Source organism: Notechis scutatus, chromosome 2 (genome assembly GCF_049901735.1).
Source record: "Notechis scutatus isolate UNSWTSFEM ecotype Mainland chromosome 2, rNotScu1.2, whole genome shotgun sequence".
NCBI lineage: Eukaryota > Metazoa > Chordata > Lepidosauria > Squamata > Elapidae > Notechis > Notechis scutatus.
Genome location: NC_142010.1, coordinates 225,735,563 through 225,758,507, shown reverse-complemented (window position 1 = coordinate 225,758,507; position 22,945 = coordinate 225,735,563). Strand labels below are relative to the sequence as shown.

Below are 22,945 nucleotides of genomic sequence, written 5' to 3'. Positions count from 1 at the left end.
ATGCCTTTCTATCTCCCCCCTAAGTTAATCAAATTAATCTTTAAAATAATATCTAATACCCAATCCGATTTTGCTTGGTACATTCTATCTAACTAATACATCCAACATAATTAAGTACATAATTAGACAATAAATCCAAATATTAAAAAAAAGATACTATAATAAAAATTTTATAATAACATCAATACCATAGTCTTATTAAACTCTTTAATTAAAACAATATTCTAAACCTCCCCTATTATTAAGTTTTAAAGCCAATCATTTTTAAACATTTTAACATTTTAATCTCTTATCAACTCTTAAATCATTACAATACTACCATCTCATCTTATGTACCTTGCAAAATCTTTTTTTTTTTTTTAAATTATACTTTATCCATTATCCAAAAAAAGTTTCTTTTTTTCATTTAATTTCAAGACATTGTAGCTTTTCTCCACCTTTTCCCTTTCTTTCTTCTCCCAACAAACCTTTCTACCCCCCCCTTCTTCTAGCCTCTGCCTTGCCAGCTTCCCTTCTCTGTCGTATTCCTTTTCCCTTTTGTTTACTATCATCATATTGGTTTTGCACCTTATTTTCCCTTTCTTAAATGTTTTTAGATCTTAAGTCCTTAAGTCCTTTAATTTTCTTCTTTTCTCTTCTTTTCTTTTCTTTCTCTCTTCCTTCTTTCTGGATCAAGTTCTGAGATTCATTAAAGATGGCTCCTTTCTTTCTTTCTTGTTCCTCTGCTGTCTTCATCTGTTGTAATGTTTGTTGATAATTAATAAGCGCCATTTCTAAGAAAAGGAAAGCTTCTTCCACACCATCTTTACCATTTTTTTTTGCTTGTTCATATTCTTTTCTTAGTTCCTCAACAGAAAGAGCCATTATAAATCTTTTCTTTTCTTTTCCCCTTCTTTCTTCTTACAACAACCAGAATATTCAAAGAAAATAAAATAAAAAAAAACAGTCCCAAAGTTATCAGTCAGTCCAAACCAAGGCAGAATTCTCACTTTCTCCTTCTGGGGCAATATCAATCCAAGAGAAAGAAAGTCCAAATCTGTTTAAAATCTTATTGCAATATATTCTAGTCTTCAAATCCTTAAGGCATCTGCTCCAACAAATCTTAGCATACAAATGTTTTCTTTTTAATCCTCTCTCTTCCCACTCATCGCTTAAAACCAATTTTCACCTAAAAGAAATAGGTTTCTTAATATCCAGTTATTTATTCCGTAGGAAAAGAGGGAAAGCTATCCTTTCAGCACCTTCACAGCCGCTTTTTTCCTCTTCTGGCAGGTATTATTCAGAAAGTCATACTTTTCAGGAATTTTATTAGATATGTCTTAGAGTCCTAGGAGCCAAGAAAAACTTTCTCCTCTCAATCACTTTCTCCACTTCCTCCTGCGCATTCTTACCCGGCTGCCAGCTTCTTTGTGGCGGCCATTACAGACCGCCGCTGCACCGTCCTGGGAAAAGGGAGTTCTGCCGGCCAGGGAGGGAGTCTGCAGCACCCCCAAACCCTTCTCCGGATCCCCCTACCTTCAGCTGCCCCTGCAGGGCAGCCTTGCTCCGTACCCGGCTGGGTCGGAGCCCCAAAAACGGCTAGAGCGGCAGGGATCGCGCAGCTTCGCAAATCCCTGCCGCTCGCGAAGCCGACAAACCGGAAAATAATAGAACAATATGGGAAAAATATGGGAAAATAATAGAACAATTTCTAAGATACAAAAATGTTGCTAAAAGTGGGTAGTATTATATCTGAAGGGATAAATTAATATTTGCTGGGGGGAAAGGAAAATATGAGTTGGCTTCATGAAGGGATGCATAAAAGTTGAATGTAGTGTGACTAGGGCACCTGTGAGGGGTGTGTGTGTTCCTGTGTGTCTGTCTGTATGTGTGGAGTATTATAAGACAAGAAGAGATAAGGTCAAATGTCTCCTGAGTGAATATGGATTGAAAATAATATAAGTGATTGACCAATATAAAAGAAGTAGAGGTGATTCGTCATAAAGGGAGAATCACTAACATATATGAATGAAGAGTGAATGAGTAGAAAATAAGGGAAAGACTGAGGAAGTTGTGTGTCAATGGAACTGAAAGAGTTCAGTTGAAAGATATAAAACAATGTACAGTATACAGATGGTTAAAGCAACCATGGTTAACCAGGATAGAAAGTTTGGAGAAATATAATGAACGATGTTGGTTTAAATCAGTTTTAGCTATATTTTTTTCCTTTTCCTTATCTTGTGCCTCCAATTTCTTTAGCTTACTATTACTGTTGTTCACAGATGTCATATAGCTGTGAGCAATAGCAGTAAGCCAACTCTGTAGGCCAATTCTGAGAACAGAATATTTAGAAGATGCCTTACAGCAATAAATCAAAACAAAAATAACAAACATTTCTAAACCTCTGCTCAGTAATCTGGCTGACTGAAGAGTCTCAGGTAGAAGTTTGGCTTGTCACATTCTACCTCTTTCTGCAGTGGTAGATCAAATTAGTAACTTCAAACTTTTGCCTACAAGAGTACAACCAATATCAATGAACAGCTATCAGGGCTATCTCTATCATTAGACAGTACCTCAAGCCATAGATGCTAAGAAGTGATAGAAGCAATTACCTATCACAAAAATTTCACGTAAGCTCGCTGGTCATTCTCTTATCTTAGAAGAGAGAAATGTGTATACTGGATAGGGTTCTTGTATCTTGATGAATGGTGCTACCCACTACTAATTTCACTCATTTAAATGTTCTCCCACTTGGATTAGACACCCCCCAAAAAAAGTTCCTAAAGATATTTATGAAATGTTTTCAACCAAGTTATTCAATAGCTAAAGAAGACATAGATCAAGATTTTTGTCAGTGTTGAAGTTCCATAACATAGAAATTTTATTTTATCAGATATTCTTTCTCTCATGTTGTCTAAGATGTCTAAACTAAATCAAAAGAAGTTATTTGGTTATCCTAGAAGTTCAGTTTCATCAATCGGGTGGAATAAATACATTCCTTTACACTTTGCCAATTAAAAACAAACTGCTCTGACTGAAAACAAAAAAACTCAGGTGGCTGGTCTAGGAATCATGTTTCAGTTTGTTAACTTATTATCAAATTGATAATTTTCTGTGCTCAGATCAGGTTTCTTTTTCATTGCTTGAAGCAAATTCACAATTAAGAACATAGTTAGGAAGAATTAAAGTTCCACATGAAAGATCTTCACATATCGTCTTGTACCAGTAGTACTATGTTTTCCTAGTCTATACTCTGCATTGTAATGTCATCATGCTATACTATATAAAAAGATTTTAAAAGATTTCTTTTAAGCAGTGTTAAGAAGTTGTGCTGCTGGGTGAAAAGATCAAATTTTCATTTCCTTTTTTTTTGAAATTAGTTGAATTTTAACATGAGTATGAGCAAAATAATTATACTATGTATAATTATTACTGTATGTTAACATTAATAGTCTGTATTTGTAGGCTCACACCTGATTAGATGAATTCCAGTTATTGCCTTACTTGCTAACATTGACTGTGTTCTACATAAATAGAACTAAAAAGATTAATGTTCTTTATCTGACTTATTTTAAAATTTTTGCAAGCCATTTAATAATGTGATGTTTACTACCTTAATAGGTTACAATGATTAATTTAATGAATGTGAAAAAATGTTTCTTTTATAACAGATAATACTTCAAATAAAAATGTCAACAGAGAACACTGCAGAGTTGGTTAAATACCCTGAGAAGTAAGTGAATCATATTCTAGCCTTTCAGTGATCACAAGTTATAAGTATACTAAAACAAAAGCAAAGGAGAAGAAAATTGGAAATATTCATGTTTTGTTAACTGTGAATTATGATTAGCTAAACTATAATAATTTAAAAGTAGCATTTCTGACTTGCATTAATAAATCTTTATTTAAACTAATCATAGTTGTGCTTCGCAAGTTGATTCGTTACAACTAGAAAACAAGTTTCCTATTTTCTCACAGCTGTGACCTGTGAGAAGGGTTATATTTGGTCCAAGCCTCAGGGAAGCTTCTTTGTAAAGCATTAAATTATGTCCTATGAGTAACCAGATTCCAGAATCACATACAACCCTGTAACCTTCTTGTTTGTTTGTATCTGAGGAGCTAGTTTGGGCCACCAAACATTGGGAGCATAATTTCTGTCATTTTGAGGCAAGAAACATGTAAAAACATAGTTTTGACATTAAAAAGCTTATAAAACAAAAATTATTTAAGACTTATGTTTGAACTACATTAATTCCTTTACCATATGGCTTTCTTATGATGGCAGTTAAGAGCTTCATATTTTTTCTTGAGAACGCTGTCCAAAGGTATAGGCTATTTAAGTAACTGCTCAAAGATAATATTTCCTCTTTTTTTTTTTTTTTTGGCGTCTACTCCAAGTATTGGTAACCAAGGAAATTCCTTTACCCACAACAAAGTGTTTCTGGGGATGTGGTGAAAAAAATAAAATGGCAACTTCCAGTTTTTTATCTGTGTTCCACTATTATGGCTGCCCTTTTGACCAAATTGCATACATCTCGTTAGCAGAATCAGCTTCTTAGATTTTATCCAGACCATTTGCCCATTATTTATTTTCCCAAACTATATTATACTATTTATACTGCAATAAATGAACTTGCTCCAATATTAAATAATATATGAAAACTTCTCTTCAATTTTATTTTAATTCTTTTTTGGACAAAGGTCTTTCAGAGCTACTCAAATTTGTAACAACAATCACATTCCTTGTGATCTTTATTTATCCTAGCAGAAATAATTAGTTTACATCTTGAACACATGTAATTAAAGTATGAATTTGGGAACACTAAGAAACACTTTCCACAAAATTGAGTGTTGAAAATGTCTGGTACAGAAAGGATTAATCGCATCTGTTCAAAGATACATGGTAGTAAATGCATGGGGGCGGGAATGAGCTGAGCTAAGTAAAGTACAAACTGCAAATGAATGAATAAGCAAATGGGTGCAAGATTGTTGTAATCATTATGAACATATTGGTATTGATTTGAGAAGGTCAGAAAGCCTAAAATATTTATCCTTGACTGCAAAGACTCATGCAGCTTTTCGCAGAATGGAAATTCTCAAGCATCCAGGTCATGATTGTCCCAAAAGTGCTTTTTCCAAAAGGCAACTGGACTTTCTGGGGTCTTTTTTTTTGAACTGAAGAAACTTCTTGGGTGAGAAGTGAAACATTTTCAAAGTTAAAAGCAAGAAAGTCCAGTTGCCTTTGGAAAAAGCACCTTTGAGTTAAAATATATACTTACAAATGGACAGCCTATTACTAAAACTGGTGGACAGCGTTGTCTTTCCTCAAGCTAACAAATGTTGAAGCTGTGCAATCCTTTTAGGAACCACTGAAAATAGGTTGTATATTAAACACATGCAGCCTCAGCAGTTCTTCTGCTTGAGGAAGAAAATGCTGTCCACAATTGTTACTGAAAGGCAGCCCATTTGTATCTAGTGGTTGTCTTTAAGTCAGATGTACTTAATCCATGGATTGCTTTTACTGAATTTCCATATGCATCTTGTAGACTTCAACTCCTAGAATTCCTCAGCCAGCCAACCTTAAGACTTGTGGACTTCAACTGTCAGAATTGTGGACTTCAACTCTCAGAATTCTTCAGCCAGCCAACGTTAAACCATAGCTGAGGAAATCTAGGAGTTAAAGCCCACAACTCTTAAAGTTGCCAAGTGTGGAGACCCCTGCAGTAGACAGTTCTTTTTTGCAGATGGTGAAGTAGAACCAGTGTTCATTTTCTTCAATCTTGCAGTGGCAGGAAAGTAACTCTGGGAAACCAGAGGGGCACCTGTTGGGCAGGATTTCATTGCTACTGAGCCATGTTATTTGGCCTTCCTACATCTGCTTAGAATGAAGTATGAGCATTTTTAATTAAGTCTCCTGGTATATATTTCTAAATGTAGTGAATTTTCATTACTGTGTTAAATCACCCAAACGGCATAAATAATGTGGAGCCATGGTGATGCAGTAGTTAGAATGCAGTATTCATACTAATTCTGCCCACAGTCAGGAGTTCACAACTGACCAGCTCAAGGTTGACTGAGCCTTCCATCCTTCCAAGGTTGCTAAAATGAGGATCCAGATTATTGGGGAAATATGCTGCCATTTGTAAATTGCTGTAAAGCACTATGGGGGCAGTATATAAGTCTAAGTGGTATTACTATTATCTGATTTAGAACCTGAGTAGAGTAAACCTGAGCTAGGATTTTATGGGGAAAACACTGAAAATTCCACAGATGTTTGCTAGAATGGTTAATTTTTAAAAATCACAAAGAAGATTGTAACATGCTACTACTATGCTGACATTTGTAAATTGCTCAGAAAGTGCTATAAAGCACTATGGGGGCGGTATATAAGTCGAAGCGCTATTATTATTATCTGATTTAGAATCTGAGTAGAGCAGTGATGGCTAACCTTTCCGTCCTCGCGTGCCAAAAGTGTGCACGCGCACATGCGCATGCACACATGTTTGCCAGAACCCATAAGGCAATGCACGCAGGGGCAGCCCTGCACATGCCCGCACAACCCCCACACCGCACACATCTCTGCGCATGCACATGTGATCCCCCCATGCGTGATACGCATTTCTGCGCATGTGCGTGCATCTCCTGTATGCCCCCCGCACATGTGTGGCAGCTATCCAACGATCAGGTGGGCGGCACACGCCTGCGCAGTGGACCTGCTCTGGGACGACAGCTTGCGTGCTGGTGGAGATGGCTCTGCGTGCCACTTCTGGCATGTGTGCCATAGGCTTGCCATCACAGGAGTAGAGTAAACCTGACTTAGGATTTTATGGGGAAAACACTGAAAATTCCACAAATGTTTGCTAGAATGGGAAATTTTAAAAAAATCACAAAGAAGATTGTAACAAGCTATTTTTCTAAATGCTGCCAAAACAAGCCATCAAGAATTGAATACAACTTGAGTGCATCTTTTATCTTTTTATTGCAAAGCAATATTTACCTTTTTACCATTAGATACAGGGCACCGGGGCCATGCTGCAATTACATCATTTAGTTTCTAGCTTCTAAGATCTTGGAACTGTGGATTCATGTATAATTAATTCCACAATTGAGTTAGGATCAAGCTGTTTGAAAAATGAATATAATTTAGCATCGTTCCTGTCAGTTTACAGTCAGACAGATTATGACTTATTTACAGAAGTCTATGTCGTTTGAGAGCTACCGCTAACCTTAATGACTGCTGTTAAAGACACAAGTCCCCAACACTATGGGCGTTTCTATAACATTTGTCACTCCTATGATTTATTTTCCTTTGTGGATTTAAAAAGCACATGCTGTTGCTGAGTTGTTTTTTTAAATGCTTTGATTACTAAAAACATTTGCAGAAGCAATTTCTCTTCCAATTTTCAAGTGATTTCTTTAAGAGATCTCTTATATAATTATGAAGAGTGTAATATTTTGTAGCTCTCATTCTTATTCTAGTGTTTACCTAGCTAATTTGATATTTTCACCATCAGGATACAGCAGGTGTGTCAAACTGGATTTCTTCGAGGGCTGGATCAGCATTGTAGTTCTCCTTCACGGGCCAACACCTTTTCCAGCCAAAATGAGGCATGGTGGGTGTACTTGCCTGTTTTGGCTGGGAAAGTGGCCATCCAGGTCAAAATCCAGGAGGCCATTCAGGCCAAAAATGGGCCCCGGAAGGCTATGCATGGGCCCCTGCACCCCGTTTTGGCCGATAAAGTGCTGTAGGAGGCTGTCCAGGCTGAAAACGGGCCACACCCCATTTTGGCTGCCAGAGGCACCGGAGGCCGGTCCTTTGCTATTTACAGGCTGGCCCCGCGGGTCCTATTTAAGCATCCTTCTATTTTTCAATGGTATATTAGACAGTGTTACAGATGTATCTATATTTAATTCCAAAGATAAACACCATTTTGTGAGCAGATAGCTAGGCCTTGGGTCCTGATGCCCAAATTCCAAATGTGTTTTCCAGGACAAACTTTCCCTATATAGTACCCACAATGTGTGCTGTTTTTTAAATGCTATGAATTTGTTCAATCTGAATTGGAATGTTGGTTGAACACAACTGGAGGTTCTGTTTGGAAAGATTCTTCTCAAGCCCTAAACATGTTTCATCAACATTTTTTCCTTCTAAGATATATTGTTATATTATAGAAGTTCTGTGGCTTTTATTGCTGCCAACTGATTTTAATCAGTTTAATTCCCACACTGGTGTAATTTTTAGGGGAAATATGTGCTTGTGAAGCAAATGATTAATTTTCACCTCAGCGTACTACTAAAATCTCTCTCCTAGCTTGGAAGTTAAGGAAAAAATGCCTTCCATTGGTGTCAATAGTTGGAGAAAAATATTTCTCCCATTACAGACAGAGACAACATCTTTCAGTTCAGACATGGAAGGCTTTATTGACAAGTGTGCTGTGGGAGAAAGAAATGCCGAATCCATTTATCTTAGCATGGTAATATGGCTCCTATGTAAATGAGCTAGAACAATACATCATAGAACAAGGCAATTGAATAAGGAGCTGTGAATTTCTGTTACCTTGATGTCTCTCCTCTTCCTTTCCTTTTCCTGCATCTTAATTTTTTCCTATTGAGTATGAAGACTAATAAAAAAACAAAGCTAGTGTTTTCTGGGCAGTCCTGAGTTTTCTTCTAATACGAGTCTCACAGCAATTTTAAAAATCAGGAAAAGATTAGCTTAATGAAAATGAAGAATGCATTTTTACTACCTTCCTAGAAGATAATGTACCGTAATTTTAACATGATACCATTTTTGGATCAGAGTTTTGTATGGGTTTTGGAATGCTCCTTTTGCCATTTTTAGACTGCAAAAATGGCTGGAGTGTTGGAGGATATATTTTTTTTACCATGGAAGGTTCCTGATGATGCCAGAGCTTGATTTAGATGATCCATTTTGATGGAGATGGTTAATGTCAACCAAAATCGGCAGAAAAGCAATACTTGCTTTACTTTTGCTTTACTTTGGAACCTAATACATGTATTTTAGGATATTGGGGAACAGAAGCCTATTAAGTAACATCTTAATAAAATGCTGAACACATACATAAGAAAATAAAGGCAGAATTCGCTGTACATATTCAGTATTTATTCAACTGGAAGAGGAAATGCATCTATGAGCTATGAATTTTTAAAAAAATACTGGATAAGTTTTAATCACAAAAAATGTCCTAACTTATTAGCATTTGATTTAATTCTGACATGGTGGTTGTCTTCAAGTATTTGAAGGACTTGCCATGTGGAAGTCAGAGCTGGCAGTTATTCAAAATTGTTCCAGAAGCCAGAATAAGAAGCAATGGTTCATAATACAAAGCAATAGATTTTAGTTGGCCATTGTTATACAAGAAACAGTCCCAGAGGTGGCAATGTCTCTTTCACTATAGGTTTCTAAACTGAAATTTGATGGACATATGTCAGGATTATTGTAATAACTGATTCCTGAACTGTGCAAGGGATTGGTCCCAAAGATCTCTTAGTGTTCTTCCAACTTTCCATTCTCGGATTAAGACTTTAGTGGATAAATCCATACTATCTGGTCTTCATGTTTGAACAATTAATTTTGTTCACATTCAATCTGAATTTTATAAGCCTAATATGATCCCTCCCATTTTCATGTAGATTTCTCCAAAAGGAGAAATGAGATGGACCAGTGTGATTTATATCTGCAAACTGGACATGCTTTTATTGTGGATCAGTTGACTCTTACTTTTGGCTGCATCCCATAGTTTTCTCTTGCAGCGGGAAAAAGAATATTCACCCCTTATGTTAGGTAAATGCTAGGAATGTAGTTTTGATTACCCTTTGATTTTCCCTAAATTGTTCCTGAAAACAGTTTATCCAAACTCAGCTTTGTAAAAAAACAAAAACAAAACAAATTTTCATTGTATGGATGTTTTAATTCATTTTCTTGATGTCAAGTATTCAATGACATCCAGGGTTATTAGAGGGCAATGTTTATGAAGAATCTCCTTTCTTTCTTCCCCTTGCCATTTGTGAATGTGACCTTTCAGGTTGAGTTTAATGACTGCCTAAAGGGACAGCACTTTAATCGCGGGGAGATGGAACTAGTGTACAGACATTTTGGTGAAAGGTTCATTGCATTATAGATCTCATTAGTGCTGATCATTCTGAAAACAAAAAGAACAAAATAATTCTAAGACAATTAATTTTTAAGACAGTCAAAACTATGAAACTTTTTTCAACCTTCTCTTTGATTGAGATTACAATTTAGGTACCCCTGAATAATTTGCATTCACCAGGCACAGTATAAAACCCCTGCCCTTTTCTAGCCAGAAAGAGAAGAAAAAACTCATTTTGAGCTCTTATTTTCATCAACAGCTGGAGCCACTTAAGGGAAGCTATGTAATTAAGAGTCCAGATCTATGTTATCTCACTTTCCAACACTTTGCAAGCTTTTCCTTTTTACAGAAAGAAACCTCTTTGCACCAAAGGTGCTTAGCATATTGGACATGCTATTGAGACTATGAAATGTGCAAAATGCCTGTTAGAGTTCTTCATTAAGTTGAACTTGTACTTACACCCAAAGAGACTGTACTTTCAAATAACTTTTCCCTTCCGGTCCATTTCCTCCTATTATCTTACACAAAGTTCCTTGTCATCTGAGACTAGATCAGAGAAAGGAACTGAATAACAATGTCCATCCTTGGAATTAATCTGAATCCCAGCTCCAGGTGAACCATAAATTTAGGATGCCAATAGTCACGTTGAAATGACACAGCCAAGAAGAATTGATGCCTTCCGTTATGCCCTTTCATGAGCATCTAGAGCAGGGGTGGGCAAACTTTTTGGCTCGGGGGGCCGCATTCACTTTTAAAATTTGACAGAGGGGCCGGGTCAGCACAAGATTTTTGGGAATCGCCCCCCTTCCCCCCTTCTTCTCCTCCTTCCCCCCCTCGGAGGCCCCTGAGTCAGGAGTTGCTACTGCCGGCACGGCTCCACGCGGCTCCAGTCCCACGTTGCCTCGGGAAGGGAAAGGCAAAAAGGAAGAGCCGCGGCGGTGCTTTGCAACGGCAGCAGCGGCACCGGAGGTTCAGGCTCAGCGGCTCCTGGTTTTGCCTTTCCCTTCCCAAGGCAACGCGGGACTGGAGCCGCATGGAGCTGCGCCGGCGGTAGCAACTCCTGACAGCCCCAGCCGGACACCTGAGCAGAGCCCGGGCAGAACTGCCTGTTGCTGCTGCGGGCGCTGCTGCGGGCGTCTGGCTGCCCAAGTAAAGAACCGCACCAGCTCAGGGCAACTGTGAGGAGCAAGAGGGGGAGGCAGAGAAGGAGGCAGAGAAGGAGGAGAGCACCTGGCCAGTTGGGGAGGCTTCTTGTGCTGCGAAAGAGGCGGCTATGATCTCCGGCTCCACTCTGCTTCTCCAACATCCGGCGCTGCCCTGTTCTGTGCGCCGGCTGCTTGGACTTGCTGGGCCTGACACAGAGCAGGGTGGCGCCGGATGTTGGAGAAGCAGAGCGGAGCCGGAGATCATTAGCCGCCTCTTTCGCAGCACAGAAGAACAGGGTGGTGCCGGACCATTGAGAAGCGGAGCAAAGCCGGAGATTAGTAGCTGCCTCTTTCGGCTCAGAAAGCTTCCCCAACCAGCCGGCTGGTCTCTTCCTCCTCAGCCATACAGAACAAACAGACAGAGAAGGAGGAGAGCAGCTGGTCAGTTGGGGAGGCTTCTGTGCTGCCAAAGAGGCAGCTAATGATCTCCGGCTCCGCTCTGCTTCTCCAACATCCGGCACCGCCCTTCTTCTGTGCGCTGGCTGCTCGGACTTGCTGGGCCTGACACAGAACAGGGTGGCGCCGGATGTTGGAGAAGCAGAGCGGAGCCGGAGATCATTAGCCGCCTCTTTCGCAGCACAAGAAGAACAGGGTGGTGCCAGACCATTGGAGAAGCGGAGCAAAGCCGGAGATTAGTAGCTGCCTCTTTCGGCGCAGAAAGCTTCCCCCAACCAGCCGGCTGGTCTCCTCCTTCTCTGCCTGTTTGTTCTGTATGGCCGAGGAAGAGGAGACCAGCTGAGAAGCACGCTGCCAGGCGGGGGCCACGCGGCGCAGGGCAACACGCCACCCCCAGCCCTGGCAAGGGAAAGCAGTGGGCGTTCCCGGGCAGTGGCCTTGGCCCCGCTACCAGGGAAGCGGCTGCCCAGCTCCGTGTTGTGTGTGCAATTTTTGGCGGCGCGGGTCTCTTTTGGCCGGCCCCAATTTTTTTTTCAGAGGGGATTTTTTTTTCCAGAGGCGGGCCGTATTAAAATGACCAACGGGCCGGATGTGTCCGCGGGCCGTAGTTTGCCCACCCCTAGAGGCTCTGTCTATTACCAGTTCTTGAGAAATAGGAAAGTGTGACATCCTTATCAAAAAAATTTACTACCGGTTATGTGGGCATGACTTGGTGGGCGTGGCAGGGGAAGGATACTGTAAAAACTCCAGTCAGAGGTGGTATTTGCCGGTTCTACGAACTACTCACAATTTCTACTACTGGTTCTCCAGAACTGGTCAGAACCTGCTGAATACCACCTCTGATCCTTATCCTTTCTGTTCTCCTCTCACTCCTAATCTATATGTATGTTACAATATAATATGAGTCTCTCTGTGTATTTTTCCACTGTCTCCTGCTGAACTCCTGACTTAAATGCTTTCACCAATCTTTTTCCTCCTTGCCACTGTTTATCCAGATCACTCAGAGAAAAGATTATATAGTGACCCTCTTTTCCTAAAAAACTGTAGTGTATATGTTGTTCCATTTCACCCAGGGATTATTTACTGCTATTGCCTTAGTAATGTTTTAAGTGCTATTCCCCACTGATTATTACTTTTTCCTCATTACTGTTTTCTACCAACTGTTACTTCCTCCACTGAGTGCTTTGTGGTTTTTTTGTGCTTTCATTGCTATTCTCCTAAGCTATTAGGGGAATATGTTTTAAGGGCTATTTTTTAAATTGGTTTGCAAAATAATATTTAATTATAAATCTTAGCTTTTGTAAAATAATGTGAGTATGCTTGGGATAAAAGTAAGTTTTCATTGTACTGGTGGCATGCTGACCAAATTGTGCCATAACAGCTCAGTATTTTCTTTACTATGAGCAGGGAATATTATACATGGCATGAGTACACTAAAGCTGCTAATATGATCTCTAATTCTCTCATTTCCGAAAAAGCATGTTGTGAAAGTTTTGATTGAACGAAGTGAACATTTAAAGGCCCATTTGATAACAACTGAAAGAACAACCACATTGTAACTTGGAATGTAAGATGAGTACATGGGGTAAAGAACATGAAATAATTAATGACTTCATAAAGAAAAATATTTCTGTTGTGGGTGTCTGAAATCAAGAGAAAGGGGAAGGATGCAATGGAGTTGAACAAAAGTGGTATGATCTAGTGGAGTGGAACTGATTAATATATGAAAGACATGAAGTTATAGATTTAATTATGTATGAAAGAGCTAAAACATTAGTACTTGCATAAATAACTACCGTGTTTCTCCAACAATACGGCCTCCACCAATAGGAAGACCCAGCATGTTTTCTAGGCATAAAATCAAATTAAGCCCCTCCCCCCAAATTTAGGCTTAAAACATTTAGGCTTAAAACAGTTTAAAACATGCAAAATGGGGGGAAGGGTGGGGGGACTTGCCGTTAGGAGTGCCCCGCGGGCAGTAATTCCTCGCCACCAGCCGCTCCTAACGGGTGATCATGGTGAAGCGCAGAGAGCTCCCTACTCCCACCAAACACCTTTGCTGCACACCCAAGACCTTTGGCACCTGCCGCTGTTGCTTTCCCTTCTGCCCATTCTACCGCCACGTTTGGAGCTGCCACTTCCGTGTTTGGAGCTGCCGCCGTGTTTGGAGTGCCGCCGCCATTTGGAGCACCGCCCCCACGTTTGGAGCTGCCACTTCCGTGTTTGGAGCTGCCGCCGTGTTTGAGTGCTGCCGCTGACACGCCCCGTTTGGAACTGCTTCCGTGCGGAGCTGCCGCCGTGTTTGGAGTGCCGCCGCCATTTGGAGCACCGCCCCACGCTTGGAGCTGCCACTTCCGTGTTTGGAGCTGCCGCCGTGTTTGGAGCTGCCGCCGTTTTGGAGTGGCGGTGGCGCCCCAAATGGTGGTGGTGCTCCAAACAGCGGCAGTGATCCAAACACGGAAGCGGCAGCTCCAAACGTGGGGGCGGTGCTCCAAATGGCGGCGGCACTCCAAACACGGCGGCAGCTCCAAACACGGAAGTGGCAGCTCCAAACGTGGCAGCGGTGCTCCAAATGGCTCCAAACACGGAAGTGGCAGCTCCAAACGTGGGGGCAGCTCCAAATGGCGGCAGCACTCCAAACAAGGCGGCAGCTCCAAACACGGAAGTGGCAGCTCCAAACGTGGGGGCGGTGCTCCAAATGGCGGTGGCACTCCAAACACGGCGGCATCTCCAAACACGGAAGCGGCAGCTCCAAACGTGGCGGTGGAATGGGCAGAAGGGAAAGCAACAGCGGCAGGTGCCAAAGGTGTTGGGTCTGCAGCAAAGGTGTTTGGTGGGAGTAGGGAGCTCTCTGCGCTTCGCCATGATCATCCGTTAGGAGCGGCTGGTGGCGAGGCTGCCCGCGGGCGCCTAGATGAGGATGAAAGGGGGAATTAAGTCACCCCCAAAAAAGACGGCCTAGCCATTTTTTCAGGGCTCAAAAAAAAATAAGGCCCGGCCTTATTTTATGAGAAACACGGTATATATAGCACATACATATAAAAGGAAGAAACCCTAACAATTAACATTTCATTAAATGTTACAAAATAATTTCGAATAAACTAAGTATATAAATTAAAAATTTTGCTATTGCCTTTGAAACACTTGGGTGTTGGTCATTTAACAAGAATACTTCAATCTCTCCATCATGAGTGTTTATCAGACTCGAGATTGGGTGTATTTGCTGTGATCAAGAGGGATTTTAAAAAGGATGTGTGAAGCAGATTCAAACTCAGTATTCAAGCAAATACCTATAGGTAGTCCTCAGCTTACAACCACAGCTGACCCCGAGATTTCAGTTGCTAAGCAAAACAGTTAAGTAAAGGTTGCCCCATTTTACGATCTTTCTTGCCACAATTGTTAGGAAATCACTGCAGTTGTTAAGTTAATAAAATGGTTGTTAAGTGAATCTGGCTTCCCCAATGACTTTGTTTGTTTATTCATGTCAGAAGCATCACAATTAAAATAAAACATACTATATGACATAAAATTTAAAACATAAAATACAAAATTAACTATAAGATTACAAGATTAAATATATACGAGTTAAACAGCAACTAAGAACATTAATTGTGTTCCGTTGCATGGTCATAAGGTCTTCAGGTGAGCAGGATACAAAGGACGGGTATACACATGTGTTATTGTCTTCATGTCACCACAATCGCAAAGGGGGCAGAAGCCACCAGATAGCCCCATTTGTTCTGAGTATCTTTGGATATTGTGGTACCCATGCACAGTCTATTCAATGATTTCTATACTTCCCAGCTTTTACCAGACCCAGGTGCCAGCTCCTTCATTGGATCTGTCCAATGTTGGTTCTTGTACCTTCCCATAGGTCCACTCTCTGCTTTTAAATTCTTTGAAGTCTTCTGTCAACCTAAGGAAACTGTAAGGAGCCTCTCTGATGAAAGTGTGTTGTTAACACATTTGGGCATCCCCTGGGCAACAGCTTATAGCTGGCTAATCCTTTCAATCCAGAAGCATCCGAAGTGTAGTGAGGTCCCACCTGTGACCTTGTTTGTCAGAAAGTTGCAAAAGGTGATCAAATGACCCCTGGACACTGCAACCATTATAAATAGTTGCAGCGTTTCCAAGCATTGGGATTTTGATCACATGACCACAGGAATACTGCAATGGTTGCGACTGTAAAAGTGGTCATAAATCACTTTTTCAGTGTGTTATAACTTTGAATGCTCACTAAGCAAATGGTTGTATAAATAATATAAAAGATCAGATATAGGTATCTATATGCTACCAAAACTCTCAAGTCTGTAACCTTTAACTAGGCAAAACAGAGCATCTGAGTTGCCTTGAACTGCAAGACGGGCTGTAACACGATTGGACATCCATATCTGACTACCCGTATTCAGTCTTCATAGGATTGTTGCTATTTTTATTTTAATGATGAAAAATACATTTAAAAAAATTAAAGAATTTTGGTTCAAATGCCCAAAAACAATTAAAAAACAATTAAAAATGTCTTCTATTCTTTGCCAACAAAATAAGTATATAGCAGTTATTGAGCAATTTAAGTGTGAAGGGATTATAGAACAATTGCCTTGATCAATAGGAATCTAGGAGGCCTAAGCTGAAAGTTATAAATTAATTGACCATTTGTGATCTCACCATTTTATACGAGAACTTACTAACCTCATAAAGTTGCTATAAAATAAAGATAAAAGCTCATGAACCAGAACATGCATATTAAAGAGCTACATCAATTATTAAAAAGAATATAGTAAATCCTAATGGATTGCACTAAGAATCAGGCTGCCTTAAACTAATCTAAAGAAATCTTGGGATGATTTAAAAACATTTCCAGAGCTTCCCAAAGAAACACATTTTGTGTGCAGTTGCATAAACATAATTGCTGAGTAGGCAACTGCAAATACACTTCCCAAATGTGAACCTACTTTATGAAGAAAAGGTTTAATACAGAGAGTGAAGAATTAAGTTTTCAATGTCACAGCGAAACAAAGATAGATATGTATTCTGCCAGAGGCAAAATGGAAGATTCTTTGTGGTGAATATATTGCCAGCTATTATGGCTCAAGAAGACATTTTGCTAACTATTTAATCATAGCGTAATAATTTGCCATTTCTTTTCTTTTTTTTTAATAAAGTTTTATTTGGGTTTTCACACACACAAAATACAAGTAAAACATCTTTTTTGAAAATAGCATGGTCCCGGGTTACACTTCTTTATACAGACATAAACTCAATTTTATGCTCATTTTTGTGTTCTATTCCATATCTTATTACTATTCTGCATTTTCTTTTTAGTTTTTTGCCTCTTTTAATTTTCTAAATTTTATTTTGATTATCTCATCTCAATTCAAATCATTATATTTGTACTTTTGTCTGTTCTGTTTCAATTTCATATTCTTTTCTCATTAGACAAATTTTCTCCTGTAGTTACTAATTGGAGTATGACACCTTTATATCTTTTAATTTTATCCATTCAACTCTTATTTAAACTTCGATATATACCTTAAGGTTATGACATTCAATATAATACATAATACATAACTTCCAATCAAATTCTGCTTGTTACATTCTTATAATACACACTATATTCTTTTAAAAAAGGATTGTAAATATATGTAATTAAAACCATTCCAATTCAGTTCTATAATTAATATTCATTAAAGTCTTAACATCTTTAACATTTCTTTTCAATTAAATATCATACTTCCTTAAAGACACGTATAATCTCCATACTTAATTTTTCCCTTATTTCTCTTCACATATGTTTTATATTCATTTTGTTACATTTATTTATTGACAAGCATTCCACTAAGTTACAATAACTATTTTATCAAACATTTTAATCATACATTGTTTCATATTTTCTGAAATTATTTCTATTTCTAATATAACAATACTGTCTTATGTACCTTTGCAGAATTCCTTTTTCAATTTGATTTTCATCCATTATCTCTAAATTGGCCCTGTTTCTCTATATTTTGTTTCTGTCCTTTATAGCTTCTTTTCCTTTCTTTCTTCCCTCTCTTCTTCTCCCTCCCCTTCTCCCTCCCTTGTCTCTCTACTTCTAATTCTCTCTTCTGCATTTCCCTCTTCTGTTGCTTTCTGATTTTATACTTATTTTTCACTCTATTCTTTTTTTGGGTTGTTTTTCCCAATCTTAAACTTTCCATTCTCTTTCCCCCCTTTCCTTTTTTTCCCCACCTGAGACTACTTGTTCATTAAAGATGGCTTCTTCTTTGTCGCAATCTTCTTGTTCTGCGGGCATTTCTTGTTGTTTCTCACAGTTCCAAATCTCCATTTCCAAGAACTGAAATACGAAGCCAAAAGAACCTCTCCCTTCTTTTGCATCTTCTTTGTACTTTTTAAGTTCCATTTTCAATTCTTCTAAAAGTGGAGCCATTTTAAACACTTTTAAACAACCACCTGATTGATTTTAGTCATTCAAATGCAGTAACCAAGAATCCAGAGATCACCAAATAATCCAAATAGTCCCAAGCTGTTTCTTCTTATTTCTTTTTTCACTTTCTCTTCCTGGGGTTTTACTATTTTGTTGCGATGTTTCAGTTAAGATTTATCTTTTGAAAGTCTTGTTGAGATTTTACTGTAAGTTCTTTTTAATTCCAGGCAGTCTTCTCCCTTCCAGATCCTGCCCTTTTATTCTTTTTCTCTCCTTTCCTGTTTTCAAAAGCTTTTAATTATCCACAAATCTTTATTATCCCTTTGACTTTTTATTTTCAGCATTAAATGCCTATTAATGTCAAAGTGGATTTTTTTTCCAATTCCTTGCTTAAGTTGCTTAGCTGTCAGTATAGGAAGAGGAGAAAAAAAAACAAATCCTTTCCCTTTTCTTTCTCCTTCGCTGCTTAAAAATCTTCATTGGGAACAATGTTATTATTATTTTTTAATAGTTTAAAATAATTTGCCATTTCTTTGTTGAATTTTTAGGCCCAATTCTAAAAGACAAGGCAAATAATAATACAGACATTATTGTATAAATTAAAATTTTTGTATGAGATGTACATGGAAGAATTCAGATGATAGAAAATCGCATTGCACTCATGTCAGAGGCATCGCTTCCAGATTGAAAGGATTAGCCAGTGACATCACTGTTGCTTGGGGGGTGCCCATTTGGGGGTTCCTTTCATGTCCCCAGCAGAAGCTGGAGTTGATGTGAAGAATGGAAGCTCACCCCACCCCACGGCAGCACTTGGGTCTCAAACATGAGCTTGCAGTTTATCAAGCCAGTGTCCTAACCACACAAGCCATTGTGCTCCTATGGTTGGAAATATATTTGTCCCTTAATCTTGGAACCAGTAGAATCAGAATTCTACTGAAGCTGAATAGAAAATTATTTCCACATTTTTAATTATTACTACTAAAATATGTTTTTATAATTTTATGATATATTTTTAAATTCTATGCTTTGGTCTTGGACTATAAATAAATAAATAGGAAAAACAACTCTTGTGTTTACTTTTTAACAACACATCTGTCCTTCTTCCAAAGTTGAATTCTCCTCCTCCTCCTCCTCCTCCTCCTCCTCCTCCTCCTCCTCCTCCTCCTCCTCCTCCTCCTCCTCCTCCTCCTCCATCATTCTAATCTAAAAGCTTTTCAGATATTGAGTCATTCATTACCCATATGCCACATGAGTTATAGGCAGAAATTGTCACCTACAGGTACTTCATTATTTTATCTTGTTGCTGTAGCTGGATGCAGTAATAAAGGATTTACCTTTAATTTTCTACTTCTCTCGTGTGATTCCAGAACTCCAAGCCAGCCATTTCTACCAGCAATTCCTAATGTGTCTGGAAGCAGAGTGAATTCCCTGGAAGACCGACTATCTAATCAGGAGCGTACCACTGCTGTGCTTCTGGATCAGGCATTTCGGATCAAAGATGGCATTGTTTCATACCTTCAGGGAAATAAGAACTTTCAGCAAGGGGAGGCAGCAGCTCACCAGCTATTGGAAAATCACATCCAGACAATCACAAGTGTTGTTAAAAAGCTGAGCCACGACATAGAGGTATCAGCTGTTGCTAGCAATTTATTAAATATTCAGAAGTTATGCAATGTTCAGCTTCAAAGAGGTCAGATTCATATTACATTTTCTTAGAAGCTTTTTTTCTTCCTAGGAAGAGAGAACCTTTTGCCTATTTTCTATCAGCAAGGTATTTAAGGATCACACCATTTAAATGGAGGAAATCTTCAAATGATGGAGGCATTTGGTACAGACGAATCTCTTTCCACTTTCCTAAAATTAATAACCACTTTGAAAATCTGGATTAAAACAGATTAACTATTTGTATAGCTTGTTCCTAAACTTTTCTATACATACATATCCTATACATTTGGAAAAGTTTTGTGTTTGTCAATTTAGCTTAAAGGTGGTTTGTTTTTTTTCCAGATAACATTTGATTCAATTTTGCTTGCGCTTTCATTCATTGGAATGCAGAGATAGTTTGCAGTTGTAAACTCTTTCAAGTCTTCCTTAGATGATTAAACCTCCCCCACATTTTTACTATAGCCTTCTAGCAATCTTTAAGGATCCTAACTGCATGTCAAGAATCCTGGTACAGCTGAAACATAGTAATAAATAGCAATAGCACTTAGACTTATATGCTTTACAGCCCTCTCTAAGCGGTTTACAGAGTCAGCATATTTCTCCCAAAAATCTGGGTCCTCATTTTATCCACCTCAAAAGGATGGAAGGCTGAGTCAACCTTGAGCTGGTGAGAATTGAACTGCCAAATCGCAGCCAGCAGTCAGCAGAAGTAGCTTGCAGTACTGTATTCTAACCACTTTGCCACCATGGCTCATGTCCTTCAACTCACAGGCTACGAGAATTCAGAATCCCCACAGCCATGTAGATACATATAAATACTGACGCATCCACTACAAGTTCAAAATTTAAAAGTCCAGAATTCTCTTATCTCATAATGTAGGATAAAATAGTTTCTAGATTACATTTTCATTGTACTGCCTAACATGTTCACTGAATATTATACTGCCTCATATGCTGCCTAACATGCCTAATATAATGCTTAATATACTGTGTAACATGTTTACTGGATATTTTAAGTGCTTTCCCATTTCTACTCCCACATTCCCCCTCCCCCAAATGCATCAAGATAGGACAGATGAAATGAAACTGGAGTTGCTTTTGATGGATAGCTCTAGAAGGACTTAAAGTGCCATGCTTGTTCTTCTCTACCATCCTCCACGACTGGAATTCTACAGACAGAGTTGCCCTAAGATCCTGGTTTGCTATCCTGTCCCACTTTTTCATCTTGGGGCATGGAACTAGATGAAGGGATGCCCTTCTGAAATTATTGTGTTGGCATAAATGGCTTGGTTAATGTCCATAGATGAAGAGATCCCCAGACAAAACATACATGCCAAGGCTTTTGGGGAAAAAATATAATGAAATATTTTCAGACAGTAAAATAATTTTAATTGGCTTCCCTTACATATGAGCCTGCCATAATAACCATGAATAATTTGGATCCTTATATAGAAGAGGCCATCAGGAAAAAGGACAAATTAACAACATTAACAGTTTTTCTAACGGTTCCATTAATACTACACAGCATGTTTGAAAATGCCTTAAAAGTCATCATGAATTTATCCACTGTGAAAACAGCAAGGCAAATCAATCAAAATTTCACATACCGTATATAAATAAAAATACCATTAATAGGACAGGCATATTTTTGTATTAGAATGTTTGAGATTATGGGAGAAAATTAAAAACTTTTAACAACAATACCTAATGCTAGTAAGCTCAATGATAGTCATAAAATAATAAAGTACTTAAAATACATTAGAGAAAACATGGCAATGATGTTTTCTTTCTTTGTACACTTATATTGTGAGTAGTTTGTAGCCACTGATGTAGGCCAAGAATGATAATGTCAGTAACAGAATATTGTGCTTGGACAAAATCAGATGTTTTCCAAAACCTGGCCATAGGCAATGACTTTTATTGAGGTCTTGATTCCTGCATACGTTCACTCTATTAAATAATGGTCATTTGTGGTACTATAGTTTTAAAACTAAATCTCCAGGCGAGACTAGAATAATTATATTGTCTGGATCCAAATCGTGCAATAAAATGTGTTTTATTAACACAAGCTCATTATACTGTACTAAAACCATACAATCCAAACAACACAATATATGAACTTATCCTTAGTGGGTCATTGCATGTATATTGAATTCATTTTATTTGCATAAGCTATGACCAGCCTAGGACCACTTTGCTCAACCTTTTTTCCATTTTTTCCTGGCAACAGAGGCCAGACACCTCTCTTTACTTTGAAACAAATCACAGTTCCTGACACTGGTTTTTTTTTTCAAATTAAAGTTTTTAAGGTAGAACTTGAACCATGATTTGAATTTTTTAGTTGTTTGTTACTTAAAATACCTACGTTTATTTCAGTTTAAATACTAATGTATAGTAGTTCATTTAATATGAGAAGTAGATGGGTTTTTTCCTCATGGATACAAAAAAGGAGCCATTATATGTGGCACACTGCTTTCAGCATTCATGTTTTGCTTATTTTAATATAGCATAACTCTCCAGCCTGCTTGCTTAGTAATTAAGGCACAGGATAAAAACCTTCATTCTAATTCCATTATGTGGCTTACTAGCCTGTCTCTCATTTTAAAATGTTTCTGAATGATCTTTAGATATTTCCTCCTTTTTAATATTCTTAACATTTTTATATTGAAAATGACTATCGAAAGCAATATATGTGCTCTGTTCATTTGATCTTAGTTTAATAATTTCCATATGCAGTGAAAAATACCCATTTGCCATTTTATGGATATATAATATCTTGAGAACCAGTTTAGTGTAGTGGTTAGGGTTAGACAAGAAACCAGGCAATTGTGAGTTCTAGTCCCACCAGCAATGGCAAACCACTTGAGGGGGGGGGAACCTTGCCAAGAAAACTGAAGGGACTTGTTCAGGCAATCTCTGAACATTGGATATAATTAAATGGAGACAGGAAGAAAATCATGTTATATAAGTATAAAATATATGTATAAAAGAGTTGCACAGTTTAGAATATTTAGTCCTAAAGGATAATCCTTTCTTCCTTATTCATCTGTAAAATTGAGGTTTTACTATCTATGTTTGTGTGATATATGCATATAAATACTACTTTTGCATATTTTAAGAAGTTCCAAAGGTACTACCAACTTTATTGTTGTAAGGCAACA

At 38.4% G+C, this 22,945-nt stretch overlaps 1 protein-coding gene across 4 annotated transcripts in view; it reads left to right on the top strand.

The window, feature by feature from the left end:
- FAM81B (family with sequence similarity 81 member B) overlaps nt 1-22,945 on the top strand; it is a 45,163-nt gene that overhangs the window by 8,544 nt on the left and 13,674 nt on the right. For 3 of the 4 annotated variants that reach the window (XM_087958169.1, XM_087958166.1, XM_087958168.1), the window contains one exon: nt 19,487-19,745. In XM_087958169.1, the coding sequence (XP_087814295.1) occupies nt 19,487-19,745 (259 nt within the window). Of the gene's footprint in view, nt 1-3,650; nt 3,713-19,486; nt 19,746-22,945 lie in introns of all 4 variants that reach the window. The other variant, XM_087958167.1, reaches the window with a different exon arrangement.